We start from the raw sequence: 23524 nt of genomic DNA on the forward strand, positions 1-23524 counted from the left end.
AAATCCTAAATTAAGTTTGGTAACAATTTTTAATAGATTTTAATAACACTAGACTTGTAAATCACCGTGTGTGTTATTAAAATTCGGACTTAATTCTCAGAATATTCTGGCCATTGAAGAATGTACAGATGCAAGTTGTTTATTCATATTTCAGTTATGGCTGCGTGATTTATTCTACTAAATTATTGAAAAAAAACATTGATAAATGAAAATAAGAGCGATTTAATAAAATAGACGACATAATCTCATGAAAAAGGTATACATGTATTGCTTAAATTATTAATTTTAATTGTAAAAATAATGTTCGAAGAAATGGAAGAACAGATTTCATGGATAACGACATATGAATAATGGAGCTTGTATATATTGATGATGATATTATTCATTTATCAAACAATTAAGAACAAAAGAATATATATTGCTGAACACCCAGCTAACTGGAAATCTGCATAGGCTGAGATATGTAGGTACATATAGTCACCAAAATATAGTTTTGAATTAATTGCAAGGGTTTTTAATTAATTTGACAATTAAAAGTGTTTAATCTTGTTTCCAACTGGTACATCTGCCATATAATTAAGGAGAGAGAACCCACCGACACGTTTCGCGTACAACATGTTCTATGACTGGCAGAAAACAATATGAAACATGATGTTCTTATAGGGCCATTATTAATTTACAGCCACTTTAAAACAAACTAATTACGTTGGTCTAATAATGTAAGGCCCGGCTAAATACCTTTGGTTCTCAGATTTAAGTTCTAAAGAAGACGCCTTCATAAGAAGGGGAAGTCACAAATGTTAAATCGGATTAGCCGGTTGCTTAGATACCTAATAACAGGATTCAAGAAAGCGTGGGATATTGGATGATAATATGAAGAAAAAAAAAAAAAAGCAACACGAACAAGATTCAAAGGGAAAAAAAACAAAATACATTATAATAATGAGTTTTTTTAAAAAAAAATTTATAATAATGAATTGCCAATGATAATAAGGCCGCGTTGAGGGAGGCCATTATGTGGTCAACGTCTTGATTAACAAATGCACGCTTTCCTTGACAAGCATTAAAAATTATAACACACAAATCATCCCCTGAATTTTTTTTTAAGATGACAAATTTCTTTTATCAAAGCCTAGTTCACTTACAATTCATCTACAGGGATGTTCATACTTCTACTTTTCCTGAGATAAAATGTACTACTTTTTTTTAAAATGTTTTTCATATTCAGAAAGTATTAATATTATGAATTTCAGATACCATCCATCAATTAATTTTTCAATTCGGTACTTTTCCCAAACTTTTTAATATTAAAAAGGAGGATGATGAATAATAAATTTAGGGTGTAGAAAATATAAGAGGTAGAGTAATAAGGGAGGGAACATAAGAACACATGTTGAAATTTTTAAAAAAATAAAAATAAATGAAAAGAACCTTATAACCTTAACAGACAAAGCAATCTCAACAACTGCCAACACCAGATCCATAAGCAACAGCTCCTTCAAACCAAATCAATATGTGTGCCTTCCCCTTTCCCCTTTTTCTATTCTAATCATTGCAACTTTGTCAATCTTTATTAAATTATTTTTTAATATTAATATACTTTCATAAATGTACACGCATTTTTTACCAGGAAAATATGACTTATGGTCCCTAATTTTTCTTTAATTATTTATTCAGGTTCAGACTTTGACTCAAAATAATTTAATTATTGTAATCATTAGTTGTTTCGAGTTAAAATTACAAAAACAGATGAGTTTAATGCATAATTTTTTAATTTATAAAATTAGTGAATTTTTATGTTGTTTTGTTTTATACTTAAAACTAATCACGAGTCCATAATAGTTCACACCGATATAAAATATAAATAAATAAATAAAATATACATTGATGAGCCATCTATTTTAATACTAGTTTGATATAAATACTTAGTTTTTAACAAGGACCAGGAAAGACTGGGGAACACAAGGGTGATGATATGCCACCGGCCGGAAAATGTCAGCCTAAAAAGCTTGTTATTAAAATAAAGGATGTGATTAAACTTCCTGAATTACGCGTTTAATAATTGAAAACATATAATTCCAAGCATATCTATGTTGAATTCGTATGTCATCTAATTAATTAATTAATTGATTAAGTATTTTATTGATTGTGCTTTTTGTCATTACTTAACGTCCTTTTGATTTTATTTTGTTGGGTGATTTAGCGGTTGTTTGCTTCTCTCCCTATTTCCCCCCTTTCAAAACTAAAGATTAATTACATAAATGTATCTCTTTTCTTCTCCTAGAAAAAAAAATGGTTTACCTAAACACTAATCACTATTAATTTTATGCGTAGATACTTATGTCCATTATTAGTCCTCATAGTTTGATTTTGATTCTTACAATTTCAAATAGTTGATCCTGCTTTCTATGATTTCATAATTTTTTTGTTTGAGTTTATGTATTGTTCTTATAAAGTTTTGATTTTTGTTCTTGTACTTAACTTCAGATTAAATTCTTATGAAACTATAATAATTAAAATTAACCATTTGAAACAGTAGGGAGTCGGGGATTAAAACCAAAATTAAATTGAACATCAACAACCCTATTATTTTTTTTTTTTGGGTTGTGCGATGCAAACGTGGACCTAGAGGCAATGCACGTAATCTGATTATACTACTTCTAGTTTTTAATATAAAACTAAGTTGATTAATTTAAAAAAAATTAAAAAATTACTTGATTATAACATATATTATATGATTTTTCTGAAATACTTATGTGTATTATAAAATTATATATTTAGTTATAAGTAAAATAAATTAGTTTAAAAAATCATAAACATAACATTTTAGAATAATTTATTTAATTTTTTTAAATTAGTCAATTAACAAGGAGAAAGAACTTCAATTTTTTCCCCGACTCAGTTGACGACTTAACGTAAAGCTAATTCTCTGTATTTAATAAATTTATGTCCCATCAATAGCTTATGAGTAACACATCCGACTTCCTTCCATATTTTCGTAATTTTTTACGGTTAAAATACGTTACGTGCACTTCCCCCAGATTCAACATGAATCATATTGTCTGTGAATTTTTGAACAATATAATTCCTTTTTTTTTTCATCATATAGTTTCAATTTTCTATAAATATATTATTTTCTCTTGATTGAACGTTCGAGCGTGCATATATTTTAATTTTCCATCCGTCATTCATAAATATAGTTTTCATATTAAAATTCCATCTTATTTTTATTTATACAATTTTGTAACGATTTATTTAGTAGGTTTGGGTGAAAAAATATTACACCAAATCGAGGTCCTATTTTATGAACCCAATCCATCATTTTTTTTTAATAACTCAGAGTATTTTTAAACTATTTTAAGTTTCAGATTAATTTTGTCGAGCCGGAAACATTAAATTCAAAGCCATTCTAGTAAGTATACTTTTTAAGACTCAAATTTTATATTCTCTTTTTTATAAAAATAAGACGATTTATCATCTCAACTAACAATATATTGATATGATCTGTTGCTTCTAAACGGATTAGCCCATCAAAATTAAAAAAAAAAGAATAAACTTGTAATAAAACCACGCAGAAAGACCAGGTCTCATATCACGTGACCTTTTATTTCAAACCCACTGATCACGTGGAAGCCCCTGACTAATTTGCGTATTTTGCTCTAGCCTGCCGTTTTGGCCTCAAGAAACAGCTGTACCGATATGGAATGTTTATCTTCTGAGAAGTTAATTATCTTGACCACCGCATTTGCTACAAGATGTTTGCTTTTAATCGATTTAGAATTTTAATTTCAAGCTCAGAAATACAATCCTGTACCATCATTCCCTTATTACTGCATCTGCATCCATAGGATTTGGTCCATTTTGAACTAGATTTTATGTAAATGTAACATGGATTAAACATAGCCTTCAATTATTATTATTTTTATTATATGATTATCTAATTGGATTATATTTGAGCATTATGGATCTAATCGAAAATATTTTCCCTTCAAATGTTTTTTTTTCCTATTTACATGAACTTGAAAGTTTATATTTAAATTGTCAAAACCCTTTGTACTAAGATATCACTTGTTATTAAAATTATGGGTTCTTACAATTTGATTGAATTTTGATTTTAATTTTCATGGTTTCAAATCATGATTTTCGGTCCTTATAGTTTTATAAAAACTTGTTTGAGTTTAACAGTATATTGAGTATAGAGATTAAAATCAAAACTTATTAAAAACACAAAAACAAAGATCAAAATTCATTAAAATTTTGATTAAGGGTATTAACTTAGGCTAATTCTTTATGAAATTATAGGGATAAAAAATTATAATTTAAAATCATGGTCAACATTAAATTTGGATTAAACTGTACTAACCTTGAAATTATTATCAATATTATCGTCCTCGTCGAAATTAGGAGGCTTTGAACATTTCTCCTCATCTCGAAGCCCCAAACAATAAAAGATGCCTTGCCCACTTGCCATTGACAATGCTATACCTAAGTCATTATTAATGATTACATTAGTAAACTAAACTGTACTATACTGGTTAACCCAACTTAAAATGAACGTGGTTTTCTTTAGTTAATCTCTCAAATTTTTTTCCTCTTACACCGTCATTAACTTTAGCATTTATTCCAGATTTCACACATCACCTGTCTCAGGTAATAATGATTAATGACCACAATTTACTTTTTTCTTAATGAGTAACGTTGATGGTTAACTTGCTTAATTTGTGAAATTCAGATAATCACATCATTAGAGAAAGGCTTTTTTCAAATGTCAAGGGTGACTCAGGCCTCTTCATTATCTGTCACCTCCTGGTTCAGTATGAACAACACGTATAATAAAAACAACAAAATACAGGTAAAGAGCGAGTAGGCGCGGAAACAGAACAACCTTTTTTGGGCTAGATGGGAGAGAGAGAACAAATTTGAAGAAACGGCGCAGGAAAAAAGCTTTCGTTTTTATGCGTCTCTTTTACTGTATGTAATGTGAAGAAGAACCATGTCGCTTCTCGTCACCTACTCTTGATAATTCCATCTCTTCTTCCTCTTAAAAGCCTCACCATTGCTTCTTCGTCTTCCTTGAATTTCATGTGACCCTTGTTTACTTCCCTCCAGCTTCACAACAGGGTCCGTCTCTCCCCATTTCTGATTCAATTCGAGGGCCCATTCGTTGTTTTTGAGAAAACCCAGAAAGTTTTATTGCACTGGAAGGAAGAATATGACAATGGGGTTGAGCCGGGCATGCGCTAATGGCTTCACCTCGCAGAGGACTTTTGGGGCTTAAGAGATCTAGTAACTGCGCTGCTTCAGAAAGTTTGTGAGTGTATTGCAGGTATTGATTTGAAATTTCTTAGTAAAGGTTCTCTTTGTAATGATTGTTTCATTGATCTCGTCACACTCGATGGGAAATCCTAGGGGGATGAAACAAAGTCCAATTGAGCAAACCGATTTTCCTGCACTGTCCCCTCTCCCCCATTTGCAAAGTGAATGAAGTTTCCAGGCTTGCATTCTTGGTTTTCAAATGTTGTCGAGGGCTAGCTTTCTTGCCACTGTGCGCTGTTGGGCATGTGCGATTTCAGTCTTTTAGAATAATTGAAATCAAATTGTTGAAGTTTTTCTTGCGCGGTCTGGTTCATAATTCATATGTGCTGGATTGGTCTGGGATTTGAAAAACATGGTCACGCGTCTATTCTTTTTCACTCTTCTTTGGGGAAAAGTACTTGACGATTTAGCTTCTTTATGAAATTCTGGATTATTTACTCTGTAAGTTTCGTTCAGGAAAAAAAGAAGAAGCTTCAGAGGGTCAGAAATTTGGCACAAGAGTTTCGTACTGAAACCATAGTCTTGTCTTACAAATGCGAAATTTTGCTACTTGATTTGCTGCATGCATTAAAGTGCCTTCTCATATTTTGACATCGACTTCTGCAGACATTTGGCATCAGCAAAATGGCATCTGGTTTGAATTCGGGGTTATCCAAGAAAACTTCTGTTTTTGGTCTACAAGCGTGGGAATTGATGGCAATGGCTGTTGGGTTGTTCATTATAATCATTCTTGTGGTTCTATCAATATGTCTTACAAAGCGAAAGAAATCCAGAAAAATCAACAGCAGCATGCTCCCCTTTAGCCATATGTCATCAGTTTCAGAAGAGATCAAAGAGATTAGAGTTGATCAAGTTTCGGCAAATAATCATCTGCAGGATGGTTCCTTCACGAGTTTGAATGACAGGTTTAGTGACCAGGAGTCTGCAAAGGCTTTAATCCAAGTGAAGAATGGGGATAATCTCAATAATAGTCAGTCAGGCTCATTTAATCATTTAGAGAAAGATGGTGTTGGCTCTCAATCAGGCGACGACAGTGGCTCTAAGACCAATTCTTCATACAGCCCCTTGTCTGGTTTGCCTGAATTCTCTCAACTAGGCTGGGGTCACTGGTTCACATTAAGGGACCTAGAACTCGCAACAAACAGGTTTTCAAGGGACAATGTAATTGGGGAAGGTGGTTATGGAGTTGTTTATCGAGGTCAACTAGTCAACGGGAATCCTGTGGCTGTTAAGAAGATTTTCAATAATGTGTAAGTAGACGGGAGTTTGTTTAGCTTTTGCAGTCTTTTCATTTTAAATTTTGATGTCTGCATACTCAACAAATTTCTCTGACAAGTGTTATGTGAATCTTGCAGAGGACAGGCGGAAAAGGAATTCAGGGTGGAAGTTGAGGCTATTGGTCATGTGCGGCATAAGAACTTGGTCCGACTTCTTGGATACTGCGTTGAAGGCACTCACAGGTAGAGTGTGTATATCTTGAAACCAAGACAGATAGATTACCACTGACGGCATTTTTTTGTATCTGCAATTCTGTATTCTTTATGCGGCTGTTTTGCCTCTGATTTCATCTTCATTTGAGTTCTATTTGATTAACACAATCCTGTAGGCTTATGATAAGATTAATATTTATTAATCCCAATTTGTGTTATTGGAAAATTTGTTACTTGCTTTGGTGATTTTATGTTAAAGTTTCATGTGCTTCCTCTAATCTCTGGTTACCAGTTTGTATTATTTCAGTTCATGATATTCATGATGAATGCCCTATGAATTTCAGGTTGCTGGTTTATGAGTATGTTAACAACGGCAATTTAGAACAATGGCTACATGGAGCAATGCAGAAACAGGGGTATCTTACTTGGGATGCTCGGATGAAAATTCTCCTTGGGACGGCTAAAGGGTTTGTTCATTTGTTCCATATCTGGTTTACTGCATTCCCTGATTAACTGTCTCTGATGTGTAATTATATGTTGCAGGTTGGCTTACTTGCATGAGGCTATTGAACCAAAGGTGGTACATCGTGATATTAAGTCAAGCAATATTTTGGTTGATGATGACTTTAATGCCAAAATATCTGACTTTGGGCTGGCTAAGTTGCTGGGTTCTGGGAAAAGTCATATCACAACTCGAGTAATGGGTACTTTTGGGTAAGCTATTCTCTGTTTAATGCAATTCAATTAGAAGTCTGCTAGTTTAAGACTTCTTGGCATTTTTATTTTGAGCCTGTATTTTCCTTACAATTGTTAAGGGTGGTGCAGTGATGAAAGTCCCATGGTGCAAACTAAAATTTACATAACTAAATTTCTATGTTAACTTTCATCTTTATAGCAATCTCATGCTTATAGTCAAATCTAAATCTAAAATATGTTCATGCCAAATGGAACTACTGAGAATTACATATTTCTTTATGGTTGTCTGTGGCTTGCTAACTGCCTTCTCTTCCTCTCTTGTGTTTGCATTGCATTTTCAGATATGTGGCTCCAGAATATGCTAATTCTGGCTTACTAAATGAGAAGAGTGACGTTTATAGCTTTGGTGTGTTACTCCTTGAAGCCATTACCGGAAGAGATCCTGTGGATTACAGCAGACCAGCAGATGAGGTATGTTATTTGTATTTCTTATGTGCTACTTAGAATGGAATGAATCATATTATTTTGACTGATGAGACTATCCTTAACATTTTTGCAGGTAAATTTGGTTGACTGGCTCAAGATGATGGTAGGGAATAGGCGTTCAGAAGAGGTGGTGGACCCAAAACTTGAGACTCGCCCATCGACAAGTGCCCTTAAACGGGCTCTTTTGACTTCACTGAGGTGTGTTGATCCAGATGCCGGAAAAAGGCCAAAGATGAGTCAAGTTGTCCGCATGCTTGAATCAGAAGAATACCCTATACCTCGAGAGGTTTGACTTCTGATTCTGATCTTTTTTCAAAATCACACGAAGTTTACAGTTTTGTGTGGCAGTTTGTGTTTTTGACTACCATATCTGGTTTATTGCAACAATAACAGAAAAATTTTACTTGTGGCATAACTATAATTGAGGAGAACATGGCTTAGCTCATTTGGCCGAACAGATCTATGTCAGGATTTTGCATTCCCCCTTTTGACTTCCCGGTCTCGTATTTCCATATGAAACGGATTCCTCTCTCTTTCTTTTCTTTGCTTTGTATTATGCTTTAGTAATTATTACTCAAGTACTCAACAGTTTCCATATCTTTTTGTTTCCTTTTTAAAGTAGGGACGTGAATGTTACCTTCTCAAAATCACTTTGTTATTTTTTTTAATCTATTTCCATTTGTGTACAAAACAAGCTTCCAGTCCGACTTCATGCCTCCCAGGTTATATATTTCTGGACTGGCCCTTCACTATTCCAGGCATGCTAATGGTGTCTACCTGATATTCTTGGACTAATCTATTAATACTACCATTTTTTATCGCAATAGAAGAAAGCTACAATGAAACATCCATATTGAGACCGTTTCAAATCAAAGCATGATGAATATCGGTGACATTTCAGGATAGAAGGCGGCGAAAGAGTCAGGCAGGAATCGTGGAGAGTTCTGATACAGAAAAGAGTGACAATCCAGATAACAGGTCAAATGAGAGAAGGAACCAGAGGAAATAGATGATGCAGCATGAGGGAATTGACGATACAAGTGACAGGAAAAATTTTGCTTTCTTCTGAGTTTTCTTTAAAGTTGTTGTGAGTCCTGGAGCAAGGACGGTGGCATGCTTTATATACATATATACATATATATAGATATATAGATAAATATATGGACACCTGTTTGTTGGTACGGCATAGCTTTGGTAGAAGTTAGAATGTTGGCTTGGGCATTGTGTTTGAATATGGCACTCAGCGGCTCCCTTGCACTAGCGGTGTGTACAGTTCATTGCTATATTTTCTTTTCCTTATCTTTCTTCTTTCTTTATAATTAGGCTCATCAATCAATCGCTCTTTTGCAAGTTAACAAGAGAGCTTCTTTAGCAAAAACGAGAACCAACACGAATTGTTTTTTACTTTTGTATAGATGAAGTGAAGCATTCTTTGTTTCTTTTTTGGTATATATTGCACCTGTGTTTAATACGCAGATGCATGTACACATGCTTACCCTTGTTTTGGGGCGGAAATAAAAGTTTTTACATGCACGTATGGCTAAAAGGCCAAGTTTTTTTCTTCCAATTATTTAGTTTATTTTGAAATGTTGATTGCAATTTTTTATTAATAGCGGGTTTGTTTGAATTAATGTTTGTAAAAGTTATTTTTATTCCAAATAACTTTTGCAAACTAAGGGCAAAAATTAATTAGTGTAATATGATTTATATTTGGATGTATTTTTATGAACATATTAGTTTGATAAGAATTTGTTTGGATGATATATTGAGGTCAGTTACAGAAGGTTTAAATTTGAAAAAAACCGTACTGTGAATTTCCTAGTTAAGTTGTCTCATACTATAATTGATAGCTTTTATATTATTGATCAACCTTCACTTCTGTGTCCAGAGGCGAATAGTGATGAAAGGGTTTAGTTTTAATCTTTTGCTTTGCTTTGAGTGATGATATCTAGATTTTCATTAAAAAAAATTTGAAGAAAAAAGCTCAAAGTCAAAATGATCGAAAGCTATTCTAAACAAGTTCAAATTGCCAAATTTTTGAAGTCATGTAATGAAGGTTACTCTATTAAAAATGTATTTGCATATACAAACAAGAGAGAAGGGGGAATTGCAATGAAATCTCAAATACAAAATATAATTACAAAAAATTTAGTAACAACAAAGTAGCCTATAATGACAAGTTTTAAAATAGTAAACAACAATTTCTCATTTGTTATTTAGACTTATTAATAATTATATTTTTTTTCTTATAACTTTATTGTAATTCTCCCTGCAGACAAACTCAAACTTCGGTCATCATGCCTAAATGGAATCCACCCGCCTCCCCTATTCCAGAGGTCTAGCCTCGTGCTTCTTTTTTTTTTTAATAAATAATGTTCCATTGATCAGATTCATGGTGTATTAAAAATCGAAATTATTTCATACAAATGGTGATTGAACAACTGTTTAGACATCTAATTGTTACACTCACTCATGTGCACATATTATTTTTTTGAGATTAAAGACTTGAAGTATTATATTCTAACCATTGAATTGGTAATCTCTCTTCATGATTAGTCAAATGATACAAGATAAAAAATGTATTGTAAATTTTAATTTTTAAAAACTTATTTTTATGACGCGAAATTTTGAATTTATTTTTAATATACCAGCAAATTGAGAAATTCTTAACCCTATATCTATTTACACTGGCTCTTACATTTTTAACTTTGTATATAATAAGAGTATAGCCCATACACCCCCACAAGAGGAGAGTTGAGGGTACTGGTCTTCATATATTTAGAGGGAGATTCCGGTGAGAGGATTGAAAAAAGATGGAATATAATTGGATTCTGCAAGTTATCATCAAAATGATGCTGCCAAACAAATCTCAGATACCCAGTGTAAAGTAAATTCTACCTCCGATCTTTAATATAAGGTTACGTTTGGTAGAAAGCATTGGAAATGAGGGGTTGGGATTGAGATTACAATTAAAAAAATCTATTAAGAGAGTGTTTAGTATAAGAGATTGTTTGATATATGAGATTAGCCAAAGCTATGTATGTGGGATTGGAGAATACCATGGGAGAAGTGGTATTCCCCAATCCCACCTTTATGTGTATACCTAATCCATATAACAAACAATTATTCATATTAAGTACTATTTTAATGATTTTTTTAATTGTAATCCCAATCTCAATCCTTCATTTTCAATGCTTCGTACCAAACGGGACCTAAGAGTTAGTTAAGAGATTAGATTTGGTTTTAAATATAAGAACTCAATTTATTTTGTCTTTCATCTTTTTTCAAATATTCTTATTAATTGTAAGGGGTTTCTATCAAGGGATAATTCCAATCACCCATTGAAGAGGATTAGTTTAGGAAAACTAACACATTTGTGACAAATAATCAACTTAACTAATTTTTTAATATCTCTAAATTAGTTATCTAGTTTTTATATTAAGGATTGAAGATTTTGTGTGTGTGTGTATGCTGGCGTAAATAAACGAAGAATGTAACTGAAATTTAAGACTCTGTGCATGAATTTCTCATGCGTTTTTATCTGATGAGGGGTTCAAATAAAATTGTGGTATGTAATGCAAGATCCTATTCTTTAATTTCTCTCTCTCTCTCTCTCTCTACTTTCTTTCTTTATATATCTCAACGCAACATATGACCAATAACCAACCTCCATCTGAAAACCATGAGATCCATCACTTTGATTCTTAAATTGATAGGGCAAAAAGCAAGAAAACTAATTAAAGGGCCCCCACGTGCTTTTTGCACATTTAGCAGAGCTGGAATCTAGAGTTATTTATTGAGATAAAGGTTTAAAAAGATATTCTCCTGGGTTGGACAACAGATATACTCATCCGATTCTTAACGTAAGATCTATTTAACTAATTTGATTAGATTAAGGAAATTAGGTAAGTTAGTTAATTATAAAAATATGATATATTTTTTTTAAAACACCATAATCATCTTCCTCAATATCCTCTCTCATTCTTCCACTTAATTATGGTTGAGGGAGTATTTAAAGGGATAATTTAAGAAAAATTGATAAATATGAAAAATAAGTCTTATATTTAGGACCAAAATCAACTCAACAATTAGGTCTTATATTAAAGACAAGAGGAGTACAATAATTAAACATATTGTTGCCAAAAGCAAATCATATGTAGAAGATAGAAGAGTTTTCACTATATATATTTGTTTTGATGAAAGATTAAATCCTACATTTTCAAGTCTTATAATAATAACATTCAAAGTATACCTCAAATTAAACTGCACACACACACATCAGCTGTCTCTTCTCGTACGTAGACACAACAACGTAAGAAAACTAGAGGGGGTCGACGGAAGAGAATCTGAATTTGGTCCTTGCGTGCATGAGTTGAGCAATTGTAGCAAGTAGCAAGAGAATTAGAATGTGAGATTCTCGGTCTCTCTTTTTGTTCTTAGAATATCTCAACCCCGCCGGCCTTGAGGATATGAGATGGGGATATTGGTCTTATCCCTTAATAATTGAAAGGCCTCACAAACAGAGAAACTCAACTAATTCGTCCCGTAGTAGCTATAGGAAGCTTCATAGTTTTGAAACTTTAATGATTTGTACGTAAAACATGGGAATTAGATATCATTGCAACTTGTTTTATTTGCCCAAAACGTAACGTAACAATAGAATTAAAATGCTCACGACTGAAGAAATAAATGTGTGCAGTTTCGATCGGAAACGTCTTTGTGTATGTGATGATCTAAACTGGCAGAAAGGACATATAGTGAGATTCTCTCTGCTTTTCTTAAATATGCCAACTAACATCTTTCTGTGCCACCACTTAAAGATGAGGTTCTATCAGTAAGAGAACACCACGTTTTGATTCCTAAATTGAAAGGAATTGAAGGCCAGGGTCCCCATGCCCGTGGAGTTTCATATTTCATGTTCTAATAATATACACACTCCTCAGATCAAAGTGATTTGAAAATCATCAAAACATGTTTAATAATATGCCTTTACTTTATTTCAATAAAGTTATACTAAAAGGTGTAAACATATACAGATAGCGTACGTGGCTATATCCTCTACCGAAGTTTTTTCTTCAAGTTGTATGGCTGCTGCTTTCATCCATTTGTTTGTTTCATATATTATCAAGAAAACTAACCTTTGCTGCTGCGAATTGATGTTACTAGGAGGAAAACTATTCTTTTTCCCCGGGGGGGGGGGATGTTTGAGTCAGTTTTTTCTCTTGCCCAATTGAGAAGCAGGTAGATAGTCTAAGATTATAAATGAGATCAACCTTGTTACTTTTTACTTAATAACGGAGAAGCTTTCGTACCATTGGAGTATAAAGTTACCGACAAATGTTTAAATTAGTTGAATTTCATGACTCATGAAGATTAAACTACTGATTTGTGACAATGCACTCGCTAGAGTAATAACTGGATTGTGAAAATGAGTTCACCTTTCAAGTTACCAAGGATCGCTAGCTATAGCATATGCATAGTGCCGAAACAGAAAGGGGCCAAGATTCCACTGTCGCTATAGCAACGTCTGTGTAATTCATCCCTTTAACGAAACAGGCAACGCGCACAGACGAATAAACTAATGAATTAGACAGAAAAGGACACTGGCAAAACCACAACACACACAAAAACAAGGGTGGAGATGACATTAACTCCTATCTTGTAAGCATATTCTAATTATCTGAAAAAAGGTTGTTTTGTTAAAAGGTTATTCTGTGCCAACGTGTGTTTGCATATAAAGTTTTAAACACTACCCTGTGCCTATCGTTTCCTCTGTGGATACACTTCGCCCCCAGGGTCTTAATTAATTGCCAAATCAAATGTTTGTGCGGTAATATATAGAAGTCCAATAAGGGTTCAAATAGAATATATAATCTTAGATGTACATATACATATGTATAATCATCCTTACTGCTATAGGGCTTCCAGAAGAAAATGACGTTCATTTTCTGATGTCGTACAAGGAAGAAGATGTCAACGTCGTCCAAAGAATCTTAGGAAGTTTAAGAGATTAGGAACGTAAAAAGTGAACTCAGTGAAACAAATATAAATAGGCAAGGCCCTGTGCACTGGATCTGCATACCCATCCATAACTCAAACTCGTCGACCAGTGAATTATTATCACCATCATGCCTAGGGAAACAGATCCTCTTGTCGTTGGACGTGTCGTTGGAGATGTTTTGGACCCTTTTACGAGGTCAGTGCCCATGACAGTCATTTACGGTAATAACAGAGAGGTCATTAACGGCTGCGAACTCAGACCCTCCCACGTGGTTAACCCACCAAGGGTTGAAGTTGGCGAGGGTGACCTCAGGACCTTTTACACTCTGGTACGTACACTATACAACAAGCTTTTCAATTTCTCATACACATACAGTTCAGTAGTACCTAACCTCTCTTTAATCCTCGCGTTTTAATCATAAAAAGGTAATAATACCTAACTTCATTTTTAACTTTGTGTGTGTGTGCATGCAGATTATGGTGGACCCTGATGCTCCTAGCCCAAGTGACCCAAGTTTGAGAGAGTACTTGCACTGGTGATCCTCCCCCCTTCTTTCTTTTCTTCATTCTATGTCAACTTGATACATATAGAATATCTTACCTTTCTCCCTTCATATCTCTGTTCTTTTAGTTCAAGTTTTATGCGATTTACAGGTCGCGCTGTTTGAATTACCCAGTTTATTACACTTCGCGCTGTTTGAATTATATTACAAGTTAACCGTGCATGCCATGAAGCTTTGATATGCAAATTTTAACCAAACATGAGAGGTCATTTTCAATTTGTTAATCTTGATATGAACTTTACCGTTTAACAACTGTGTATAAAGAACTCAACTTTTTTCCATGTGGACAGGTTAGTAACTGATATTCCAGCGTCCTTGGGACCAAGCTACGGTAACTATATATAATTTTTTTAGCTTTCCTTTTCTTGTCTACCGTAAAACTCGCTTTTGATGATGATATATACATATGTAAATATATTTTTATGTATATATACACTAGGGCATGAGGTCGTGAGCTACGAGAATCCAAGGCCATCGATGGGGATTCATCGTTATGTCTTGGTGTTATTTCGTCAATCAGTGGGACGACAAATCATAGATGCTCCTGGATGGCGTCCAAATTTCAGCACTCGTGACTTCGCTGAGCTCTACAACCTTGGACCTCCTGTCGCTGCTCTTTTCTTTAACTGCCAACGTGAACCTGGTTCTGGTGGAAGAAGACGATGAGACACACACACACACACAAACTCTTGTAGTATGGTCTATAGGAATAAAACAAATATCAAGTTTCTGATCTGATCGCAGTTGTGAATCATGCGATCTGCTTTACACACTCACTTCACTGTTATACCTGGAAAATGTAGTGTCTATGTGATCCATGAGACCAATTTTATGTACGAATCTAGACAAGATCATATATATATACATACATCAGATTATATATTACGTACTGGCAGATATTGTTTTACTTGCAAATTATCACTTTGTTTCTTCAAGGTATAGGTCGTCTGTGCCTCACCAAAAAACTAAAGAAACATATGTACGGCAAATTATATGCATACGAGGTAGCCGTCTTAGTACGACCCAACTGAGCAATTGATTCGTCTTTTAATTGCTTTGCGGGTATCCACTATCCACACGTACAGAGCAAAGCCAAAAAGATATTCTATGAATTTTGACAGGGGGTTCAATCGCATCTTGATGCACATGCATGTTGCCTAAAGTAAAAAGGATTCCCATTCATATTTGTTTTCATGAACGAATGCGACATTTTCAGGGCCTATACTTAATACTCTTCCGACCCTTTAACTAATTTGATTAGATTAAAAAAATTAAAAAATTAGTTAACTATAATAAATATGATATTTTTTTTAAAAACATACATTAATTATCTTCTTTATATTTTCTTTTTTTCTCATAGGTTGATGGAGTATCAATATAGGTGATTTTAAAAAAATTGATAAATATAAGAAATAAGTCTTATATTTAAAATTAGAATCAACTCCACAATTAAGTTTTATATTAAGGACCGGAAGAGTATTTTTTTTTTAACTAAAGAAAATATGAGAAAAACCTAAGTTTGGGACTTCTAATGTGTCTTTCTCTAATGCCCTTTGTAATACTCTAAGTTTTCATATGTTTTTTTTTTTTAATCTCTTGTTGTTATCAGATTTGCATAAACCAGCGACACTTTGACGTCTTATAAGTATAAAATGGTTCAATTTTGAAATTTTTTTAATTATTTTTCAAAAAAATAAATCAAAATTGCACAACTTTAGTTTTTTTTTTTTTTTTAATCATGAAAAATTTAACGTCAAAACGTCACTCATTTTACATAGACTCCAATGTTCAAGAGGAAAAAACCATTTTGAAAGATATTAGAGAGAGGCACATAAGAAACCCCAAACTCGAATCAGAACCGTTCTGCTGCGATGCAAGTTGCTTTAATTTCTGTTCTCACTGGTTGTTCATATATTCTCGGGCCTCCCCCCTTTCACTACCAGATCGTATCTCATTCCCCCACAAACAAACAGAGACCCACGATCGAGCTAGGGTCGATCTCTGCAATATTTCTTGATGGATATGCAAAATTTATTAGAAACCAGATACATCCCTAACCTGAAGACACACCTAAACAAGTATAATATTATATGTATAAATAAATTTGCAAATCATGATTAATTAGTATAAATATATGCTAAAACAAGCGTATAAAAACAACAGATTAAAGGAGGGATAGCTAGCATGGTCCTTCTCTGTATCCCTATCACCTTATTCCATGATCTGATAAAAAAGCTGACCATGGCCACTAGTGAAAATCCAAGTTGATCGTCCCCACGAGCCACCAAAAAAGAAAAAAAAAAAGAACTGACACAAAAAAGTCGAACGATGCTTTGGACGACACACTACTACTACGGAAGAAATCAAATAATGAACCTATATATATATAAATGGCAGCCAGGGTTGGCCAAGTATCTGCCTATATACAAGAGAAGTCTTCCGTGGAGGTGATGATGACATCAACGGATCCTCTTGTAGTTGGAGGCGTAGTTGGAGATGTTTTGGATCCTTTTACGAGGTCAATCTCAATGAGGGTCACTTACAGTAATCACAGAGAAGTCTTCAATGGTCTTGAACTCAAACCCTCCCATGTTTCTAGCATTCCAAGGGTTGATGTTGGCGGCGATGACCTCAGGACCTTCTTCACTCTGGTGTGTGCGCGCGCTCTCATCTCTATCTCTATATACTTCTAGCTTTAATTTCCGTTCTCTTTAAACTTTATTTTGTCACTTGGAAAAGATATACATGTGTGTGTGTGTGTGTGTGTAGTGACTTGCTTTATATGCATGCAGATTATGGTGGACCCTGATGCACCGAGCCCAAGCGAACCAAATATGAGAGAGTACTTGCATTGGTGAGTTTTCCCTCTATTAGTTTGTGAACTTGATCAAGTAATATATAGACAGAAGCTTAGATATCCCTGGCTTATATATGATTTGTTCGATAGATCCTGGTTTTTACTCTGTGTGTGTGTGTGTGTGTGTAATTGAGTTATAATTTAATGTTGATCTGCTTCATATACGTACAGGTTGGTAACTGATATTCCAGCGACTACAGGACCAAGCTTCGGTATGTATTTATGTTTTGTGTGCGTGTGTGCCTTTTTTTTCTACCTTTGTTCTCTCCTCCTTATTCCTGCAACACACAACATATATGTATATTTATGAATGAAGGTGATATTTGAAGATACATATATATATGTATATATGTATAGTGGCTGAAGGTGATATATTTGAAGATGTATATGTGTTGTATATAGGGCGAGAGATAGTGAGCTATGAGAGTCCAAGGCCAACGATGGGGATTCATCGTTACGTGTTTGTGTTATTTCGTCAATCAAAGGGAAGACAAATGGTCGATGCTACTGAGTGGCCGCGTCAGAATTTCAACACTCGAGATTTCTCTGTGCGCTTCGACCTCGGATCTCCTGTAGCTGCTCTGTTCTTCAACTGCCAACGACAAGCTGGTTGTGGTGGAAGAAGAATATAATGCACACACAGTACACAGTATATAATAAATATACGAATAAATTAAAGATTTGATTTTGATCGAATCTGGAAGGTTATAATTAGACAATTCAGTTCTCCAGGAGACTGTATCTGTGTGATAAAGATAGAAAGTCATTAAGGAAACCGAATAATGTTTGAGCAATATTAATCCTGATGATATGTCATGAGCATATAATATTACCTTTGTGATTGTGTTTTTGTTACTTGAATTAATTATTGTCGCTCGCTTGCGTGTTTGGTCAATTTCAATTTGCTTCTTATCAAGATTCGATGCCAATGAGTGATACTCCTCCTGTCCTTAATATAAGACCAATTTAACTAATTTGATTAGATTAAAAAAGTTAGGTAAGTTAGTTAATTCTAAGAAAAGTGACACATTTTTCCTAAAACACCATAATCATCTTTCTTAATACCCCCTCTCCCTATTCTACTTGATTGTGGTTGAGAAAGTATCCATAGAGATAATTTAGAGAAAATTGATAAATATAATAAATGGGTTTTATATTTAGAACCAAAACTAACTCAAGAATTGGGTTCTATATTAAAGATCGGAAGAGTAACATCTATTGTATAGTACTCTTCCAATCCTAAATATAAGACCTTTATACACATTAGTATAAGGGTCCTATATTTAGGACAGGAGGAGTATGTAATTAATAATATTGTAAATTTAGATTAAGTTACAGAATTAGATGAGTTTCTATTTTTTTTTTAACTGAAAATTCCTTAACTCCGCCTCTTTAAACGGGTGAATATATATCTAAACATAGCTTGAAAGGTGTTTTTCAGAAGAAAGAATAATTGAGGGTATTAGTCGTATTATATCTTTCAAAGATTGTTTCCATTGTATTTACGAGTTTTCTTTTTCTTAATCAGAGTTAGCCATACTTTAGCAGTGTGTTTGTTATTTTAACATAAATAAATATAATGTAGAAAATATTTCAATTTAAATTTATAAAAAAAAACTATAATTTAAGCATAAATTAGACATGCTTCTATAGACAGAGTTTTAAAATAGGTAGCATTGTTTATAACTTGTAAATAATGTTACGTCATAAAGTTTATCACTACTTAGCATCAGAAGCATAACAATATGGAATAGATTCAGAGTTTGAAACTAAAGGTGACTGGTCTTGAAAGACAAGACAAGAATTTCATCAACATAGTTACAGATAATCTGTCAAATTATTTGTTTGTCTTTGTGGAAAATAGTTCACAGTTTTCTGACAAAGAAAGTTTTTTAAAAAAAAAATGGAGAATCTAACAGGAACAAGAGCATAAAGTTTTCCAAAGAACTCAAACGATTACTCTTTTCTCAAGAAACTGAAAGTTAGAACAGATTTTGCCACTTACATTACCATAATCTGTTAATGAAAGTGACAGAACAAGGTCTCAAAATACCTAACAACAAAGTCTCAAAATGTTGCAACTAAGTAATCTCACAGAACAAGCTATTAAATTACACATACAATACAGAAGATACTTGTAGACTATCAGCTTAAGTTACACTTGGACTATTGATGACAGATGTTTTTTTGGGCCAACGTATTAATGGCGGATTCGGGAAACTAGAGATTCAATACTTTTCTCTTGGCTGAACAGGACGAGGATTTGACAGTGGTTGTAAAGCTTTAACAACAATGCCCATGTTTGGCCTTAACCCGGCTTCATATTGCAGACACAATGCAGCAACAGCAGCCATCTATACCCCAAAACAAAAGAGTTAATTATGATGTCATCTAGAATTTACATCACGCAAAAATTATATTGTTGACAGGTTTTAATCAAGAATTGGCTCATTAAAGAAAATCTGGTTCAATGTCAAGGACTTCTTCAACTTAAGCTTTCAAATTGAGATGGCTTTTTATGAAAAGAATTTTGGTCTGATTACCTTGGCAACTGCTTTGGGAGGGTAATCATCCTGTAATCTGGCATCCACACACTGCTTTACCTTATCTTCACTCAGTTTTGGTGTTGCCTAAAGAAATCCAACGAACAAGAATCAGCTTTTGCAAACTTTAAAAGTTGAATTGTCAAAATAAATAACTTGACAGAAATGAAATAAGTAAGAATTAATACCCAAGTCACTAGGCTTTGTTGCCCTCGTGGCAGTGTATGATCAACAGGCTTGCGCCCGGTTAACAGTTCCAACAATATAACTCCAAAACTGTAAACGTCACTCTTTACAGTGACATCTCCCGTCATTGCAAATCTGTAATCGATAAAATCAAACCCTGTAAGTTGTCAAAGCCAATGCTGGAAAATGGAAAGAGATCGCAACCCGTAATTTGAAGTTCACTGCTCAAAACAAATCTCTCCAATTCCAATGAATCAATATCTTGCAACAAGTTTACACTTAAAACCTTGTTTATCATGGAATGCTAGTTATTTAATGTTCTTCTAAGACTATTACTATTATTTACATCCAGGACCACAAATAACATACTCTGGAGCATGATAACCAAAAGTTCCAAGAACACGAGTAGAATGGACACGAGCTACTTCATCAGGGGATTGATTTGACAAATCAAAATCAGCAATCTTTGAAACATCATCATCAAAAAGCAGTATATTGCTAGACTTGATGTGGCGATGGACGATACGAGTTTCTGCTTTTTCATGTAGATATTCTAATCCTTTAGCTACTCCAACAGCAATTTTAACTCTCTGTGCCCAAGATAGAACTGGACCAGGATGTGCGCCCCTATCACCTTTGCGTCCTAGTCAATGATATGTTGCAACAGAGATATTAAATCTGTAATAGTCACTAGAATAGAATACACAAAGTAAAATCTGCACACACATTATGATTTTAAAACCTTCCAGTTTCATTTTCATGGCTAACATTGTTCTCAATGCACAAATTTCAACGCTTGTTATAAAATCTGCAGATATAAACGTTGAAATAGAAAGTACAAATGCATTTGCATGAAGCATAGATTGAGCAGTAATATGGCACATACTAACCATGTAGGATGTCATGAAGTGATCCTTTAGGAGCATACTCATAGGCTAGGGCACGAAAAGAACCCTCAACACAATAACCAACAAGTTCAATAACATTTTCATGCCTTAACCTTGAGACAGTGGAGACCTAAACAAGTGAAGTAACAAATCAAGAGAACCGAATAAAAATTGTGCCACTACAGAGTGTGATGCATTTAACATTATGCATTTGAACCGAACCTGTGCAAGAAACTCTTGCTCTGGTTGCTTACTAGAATCCAACTTTTTTATAGCCACAGCACGGCCATTTCTCAATATGGCATGATATACTTTGCCATACGCACCCTCCCCGATAAAAGATTTCGTGCCAAAATTATCTGTCAAGGACTTTAATTCATCAACTGAAAGGGAAGGGACAGCAATAGGTTGAAAATGTACAGTAGGTGGAGTGGTTCTTGCAACAGCCTCTTTTCCAGTATAGCCAGTTCTCCCTACATCAAACTAGTGTAATTAAAGCCGCAAGAAACAGGAAAAAAAAAAAAAGGAATCAAAATGAAAATAAAAACAGAACTTGGAATTGAGATTTTGAGCACAGGACAGAAAATAATGAGATACATGTAAAATGCGTTACTAAATCTAATAGAAAGAAAAACTTGGTGATGGTGAATTACCTGCAGAATTGTTTTGCATGAAGGTTTTGTTGTCAGCATGTGTATGTACTTCACTGTCTTCGCAGCAGCCAAAGCATCCCATGATCCTCTTTATTGAAGGGGAGAATGTGACTCAGTATCAAAACTTTTAATTATGTCAAGTAGTATCATAAGAATCAGTCACATATTTGTTATCCAAAAAAGAAAAGGAAACAGTCCCATATTTACAGGTCAGAACCCTTGATCTCCTTGAAGCACAAATTTATAAGAGGGAGAGAAATGCTTCTCATTTTGATTGTTATTGCATGCTAAAACGAATGACGAAGGATAAGTAGATAGAAGTGACTGCAAACACTTATAGCATGATGGCTAAAATGGTGGATTTTCTATTCATACACAAGCTGATATCCTTTTGATAGTCTGGTTAAACAAAAGAAGAATCAAGTTCAAAAACTGAAACTTGGTTAGACGAAAGAAGAATCAAGTTCAAAAACTGAAACTATGTCAAACAGTAAGCACATTCGAAAACTAAGATATACTTTTTTCCATATCCTCTGGCCCTTCACTTGTAAATTTTAAAACCTTAACTTGCGATGGGGACTCAGAAAGAAACATAGATCCAACGTTAAGGAAGGAAATTAGGCCCTACGACAACACCATATAACCTTGAGCGTTCAAAAGCCCAAACTAGCGTCAAGGAAAGAGGTAATAGAATTTATTATAGAGATGGGCTAACGAGGCATTTACTTTTTGGGATAAATCGCCAACAGAAAACTCTGCCTATGCGCAAAAGATCAGATTTTTAATTTTTTTTTTAAAGTCTTTCCTTTTCAGGATTTTTAAAACCCCGACATTGCCAAGGTAAACTTGTCTTATTAGAGTTTATGAGTCTAAGATTCTGTCTCTTCACATATGCATGTAATTGTGTAGGAAATGCGTATAATAATGAAAAAAGTTGTCCTAAAATGCGTTCTATTTCCATGACAAGACATAAATTACGCTCAGCCCCATCACAGACTAGCCTATTTTCAAGGAAGAGATATACAATTTTACGTGCATAAAGATTATCTATGATGAATCAAAATTTAAAACAACGGGTACCATTCCCACCAGTCAAAGAACAGTTGCTTCATAACTTCTGGCAAGAAAAAATTGGGGAAAAACAAGAAGAAGAAGATCAATGCAAATGAACTCCAACGGAACAACACACACAACCATGCTCCAGGAATAAGTATTTCGTTAAAATACTAAACAGTACATTTTATCGGGGAATTCAAATTAGAGGCGTTAATCACACAGAAAGCTCAGAATATGCTTATGCGTTACTGAAAAGTTAGAACCCATAAGTGAGTGACGACGCATGAAACGCAGAAAATAGATAAATGAAAAACGGCGGGGGGCCAAATTGATACCAGCAAAATCTGGGTTTCAAGAAGAAAAATGGCACCTTTTAGTACAGAGACTCTGCAATCGAACTGTTTCTCTTGTCGACACACAAGGAGCAAAGAAGGTAGGCGAAATGAAGGGAAAATTGAGAAGTTCGCCGGAAGAAGGAACTCAGAAAGAAAATAAATGCTTTAAATGTGGATGAAGAAGAAGGTGTTCGTTATTTACACCAAAAGTCAATAGTCTTTCGTTTGTTGGTTCCCACTTGTACAAAATGGCGGAAGCCACCGATTAGTTCCTTCTTTTTTTTCCCCACCCTTCCGGTGCCCCGGTGACCCCTTGTTTGGTGCTGTGGGAGTTTCAATTTATTCTTTTTATTTTGTGGGCCTAAGGTTTTTTCGATGAGAATATAAAAACATGCAGGAAAAAAGTAGTGGTTTATTTATTTAAATATTTGTTATGTTTTTTATTATTTTTTTGTTGTGCTCTGGCTTTCCAAAAATAGCTATAGCATTACACTATTAAAATTTTAATTCACTTCC

General features: G+C 34.1%; 4 protein-coding genes across 6 annotated transcripts; 3 read left to right on the forward strand and 1 right to left on the reverse strand.

Moving 5' to 3' along the window:
* Window positions 1–4939: 4939 nt before the first annotated feature.
* On the forward strand, window positions 4940–9227 carry LOC114739352 (probable receptor-like protein kinase At5g18500). Its single transcript, XM_028927408.1, has 8 exons — window positions 4940–5326; window positions 5923–6566; window positions 6672–6776; window positions 7091–7213; window positions 7290–7460; window positions 7784–7913; window positions 8002–8214; window positions 8830–9227. The coding sequence occupies exons 2-8, from the start codon at window positions 5941–5943 to the stop codon at window positions 8935–8937; spliced, it is 1476 nt and encodes a 491-aa protein (XP_028783241.1). The 5' UTR covers window positions 4940–5326; window positions 5923–5940; the 3' UTR covers window positions 8938–9227.
* Window positions 9228–14050: 4823 nt separating this feature from the next.
* Window positions 14051–15157, forward strand: LOC114739350 (protein HEADING DATE 3A-like). Its single transcript, XM_028927403.1, has 4 exons — window positions 14051–14257; window positions 14403–14464; window positions 14782–14822; window positions 14931–15157. Exons 1-4 carry the CDS (start codon window positions 14057–14059, stop codon window positions 15155–15157), a joined length of 531 nt encoding a protein of 176 aa, XP_028783236.1. The 5' UTR covers window positions 14051–14056.
* Window positions 15158–16931: 1774 nt separating this feature from the next.
* LOC114739349 (protein FLOWERING LOCUS T-like) lies at window positions 16932–18192 on the forward strand. The gene is made up of 4 exons (XM_028927402.1): window positions 16932–17142; window positions 17284–17345; window positions 17520–17560; window positions 17751–18192. The coding sequence occupies exons 1-4, from the start codon at window positions 16942–16944 to the stop codon at window positions 17978–17980; spliced, it is 534 nt and encodes a 177-aa protein (XP_028783235.1). The 5' UTR covers window positions 16932–16941; the 3' UTR covers window positions 17981–18192.
* Window positions 18193–19283: 1091 nt separating this feature from the next.
* LOC114739351 (pto-interacting protein 1-like) lies at window positions 19284–23217 on the reverse strand. 3 transcript variants are annotated; one of them, XM_028927407.1, is made up of 8 exons: window positions 23044–23217; window positions 21618–21703; window positions 21187–21437; window positions 20968–21094; window positions 20447–20720; window positions 20080–20212; window positions 19892–19978; window positions 19284–19702 (listed from the first exon to the last, which is right to left on the reverse strand). In XM_028927407.1, exons 2-8 carry the CDS (start codon window positions 21697–21699, stop codon window positions 19577–19579), a joined length of 1080 nt encoding a protein of 359 aa, XP_028783240.1. In that variant the 5' UTR covers window positions 21700–21703; window positions 23044–23217; the 3' UTR covers window positions 19284–19576. The 3 variants fall into 3 exon arrangements, with proteins under 3 accessions (XP_028783240.1, XP_028783238.1, XP_028783239.1); XM_028927405.1 differs by having other exon boundaries at window positions 21618–21741; XM_028927406.1 differs by lacking the exon at window positions 23044–23217 and adding an exon at window positions 21825–21902 and having other exon boundaries at window positions 21618–21705.
* Between the last annotated feature and the right edge of the window lie 307 nt (window positions 23218–23524).

This window comes from Neltuma alba, unplaced genomic scaffold (assembly GCF_004799145.2).
Source record: "Neltuma alba isolate B1F8T4 unplaced genomic scaffold, ASM479914v2 tig00013902_pilon, whole genome shotgun sequence".
Taxonomy (NCBI): domain Eukaryota; kingdom Viridiplantae; phylum Streptophyta; class Magnoliopsida; order Fabales; family Fabaceae; genus Neltuma; species Neltuma alba.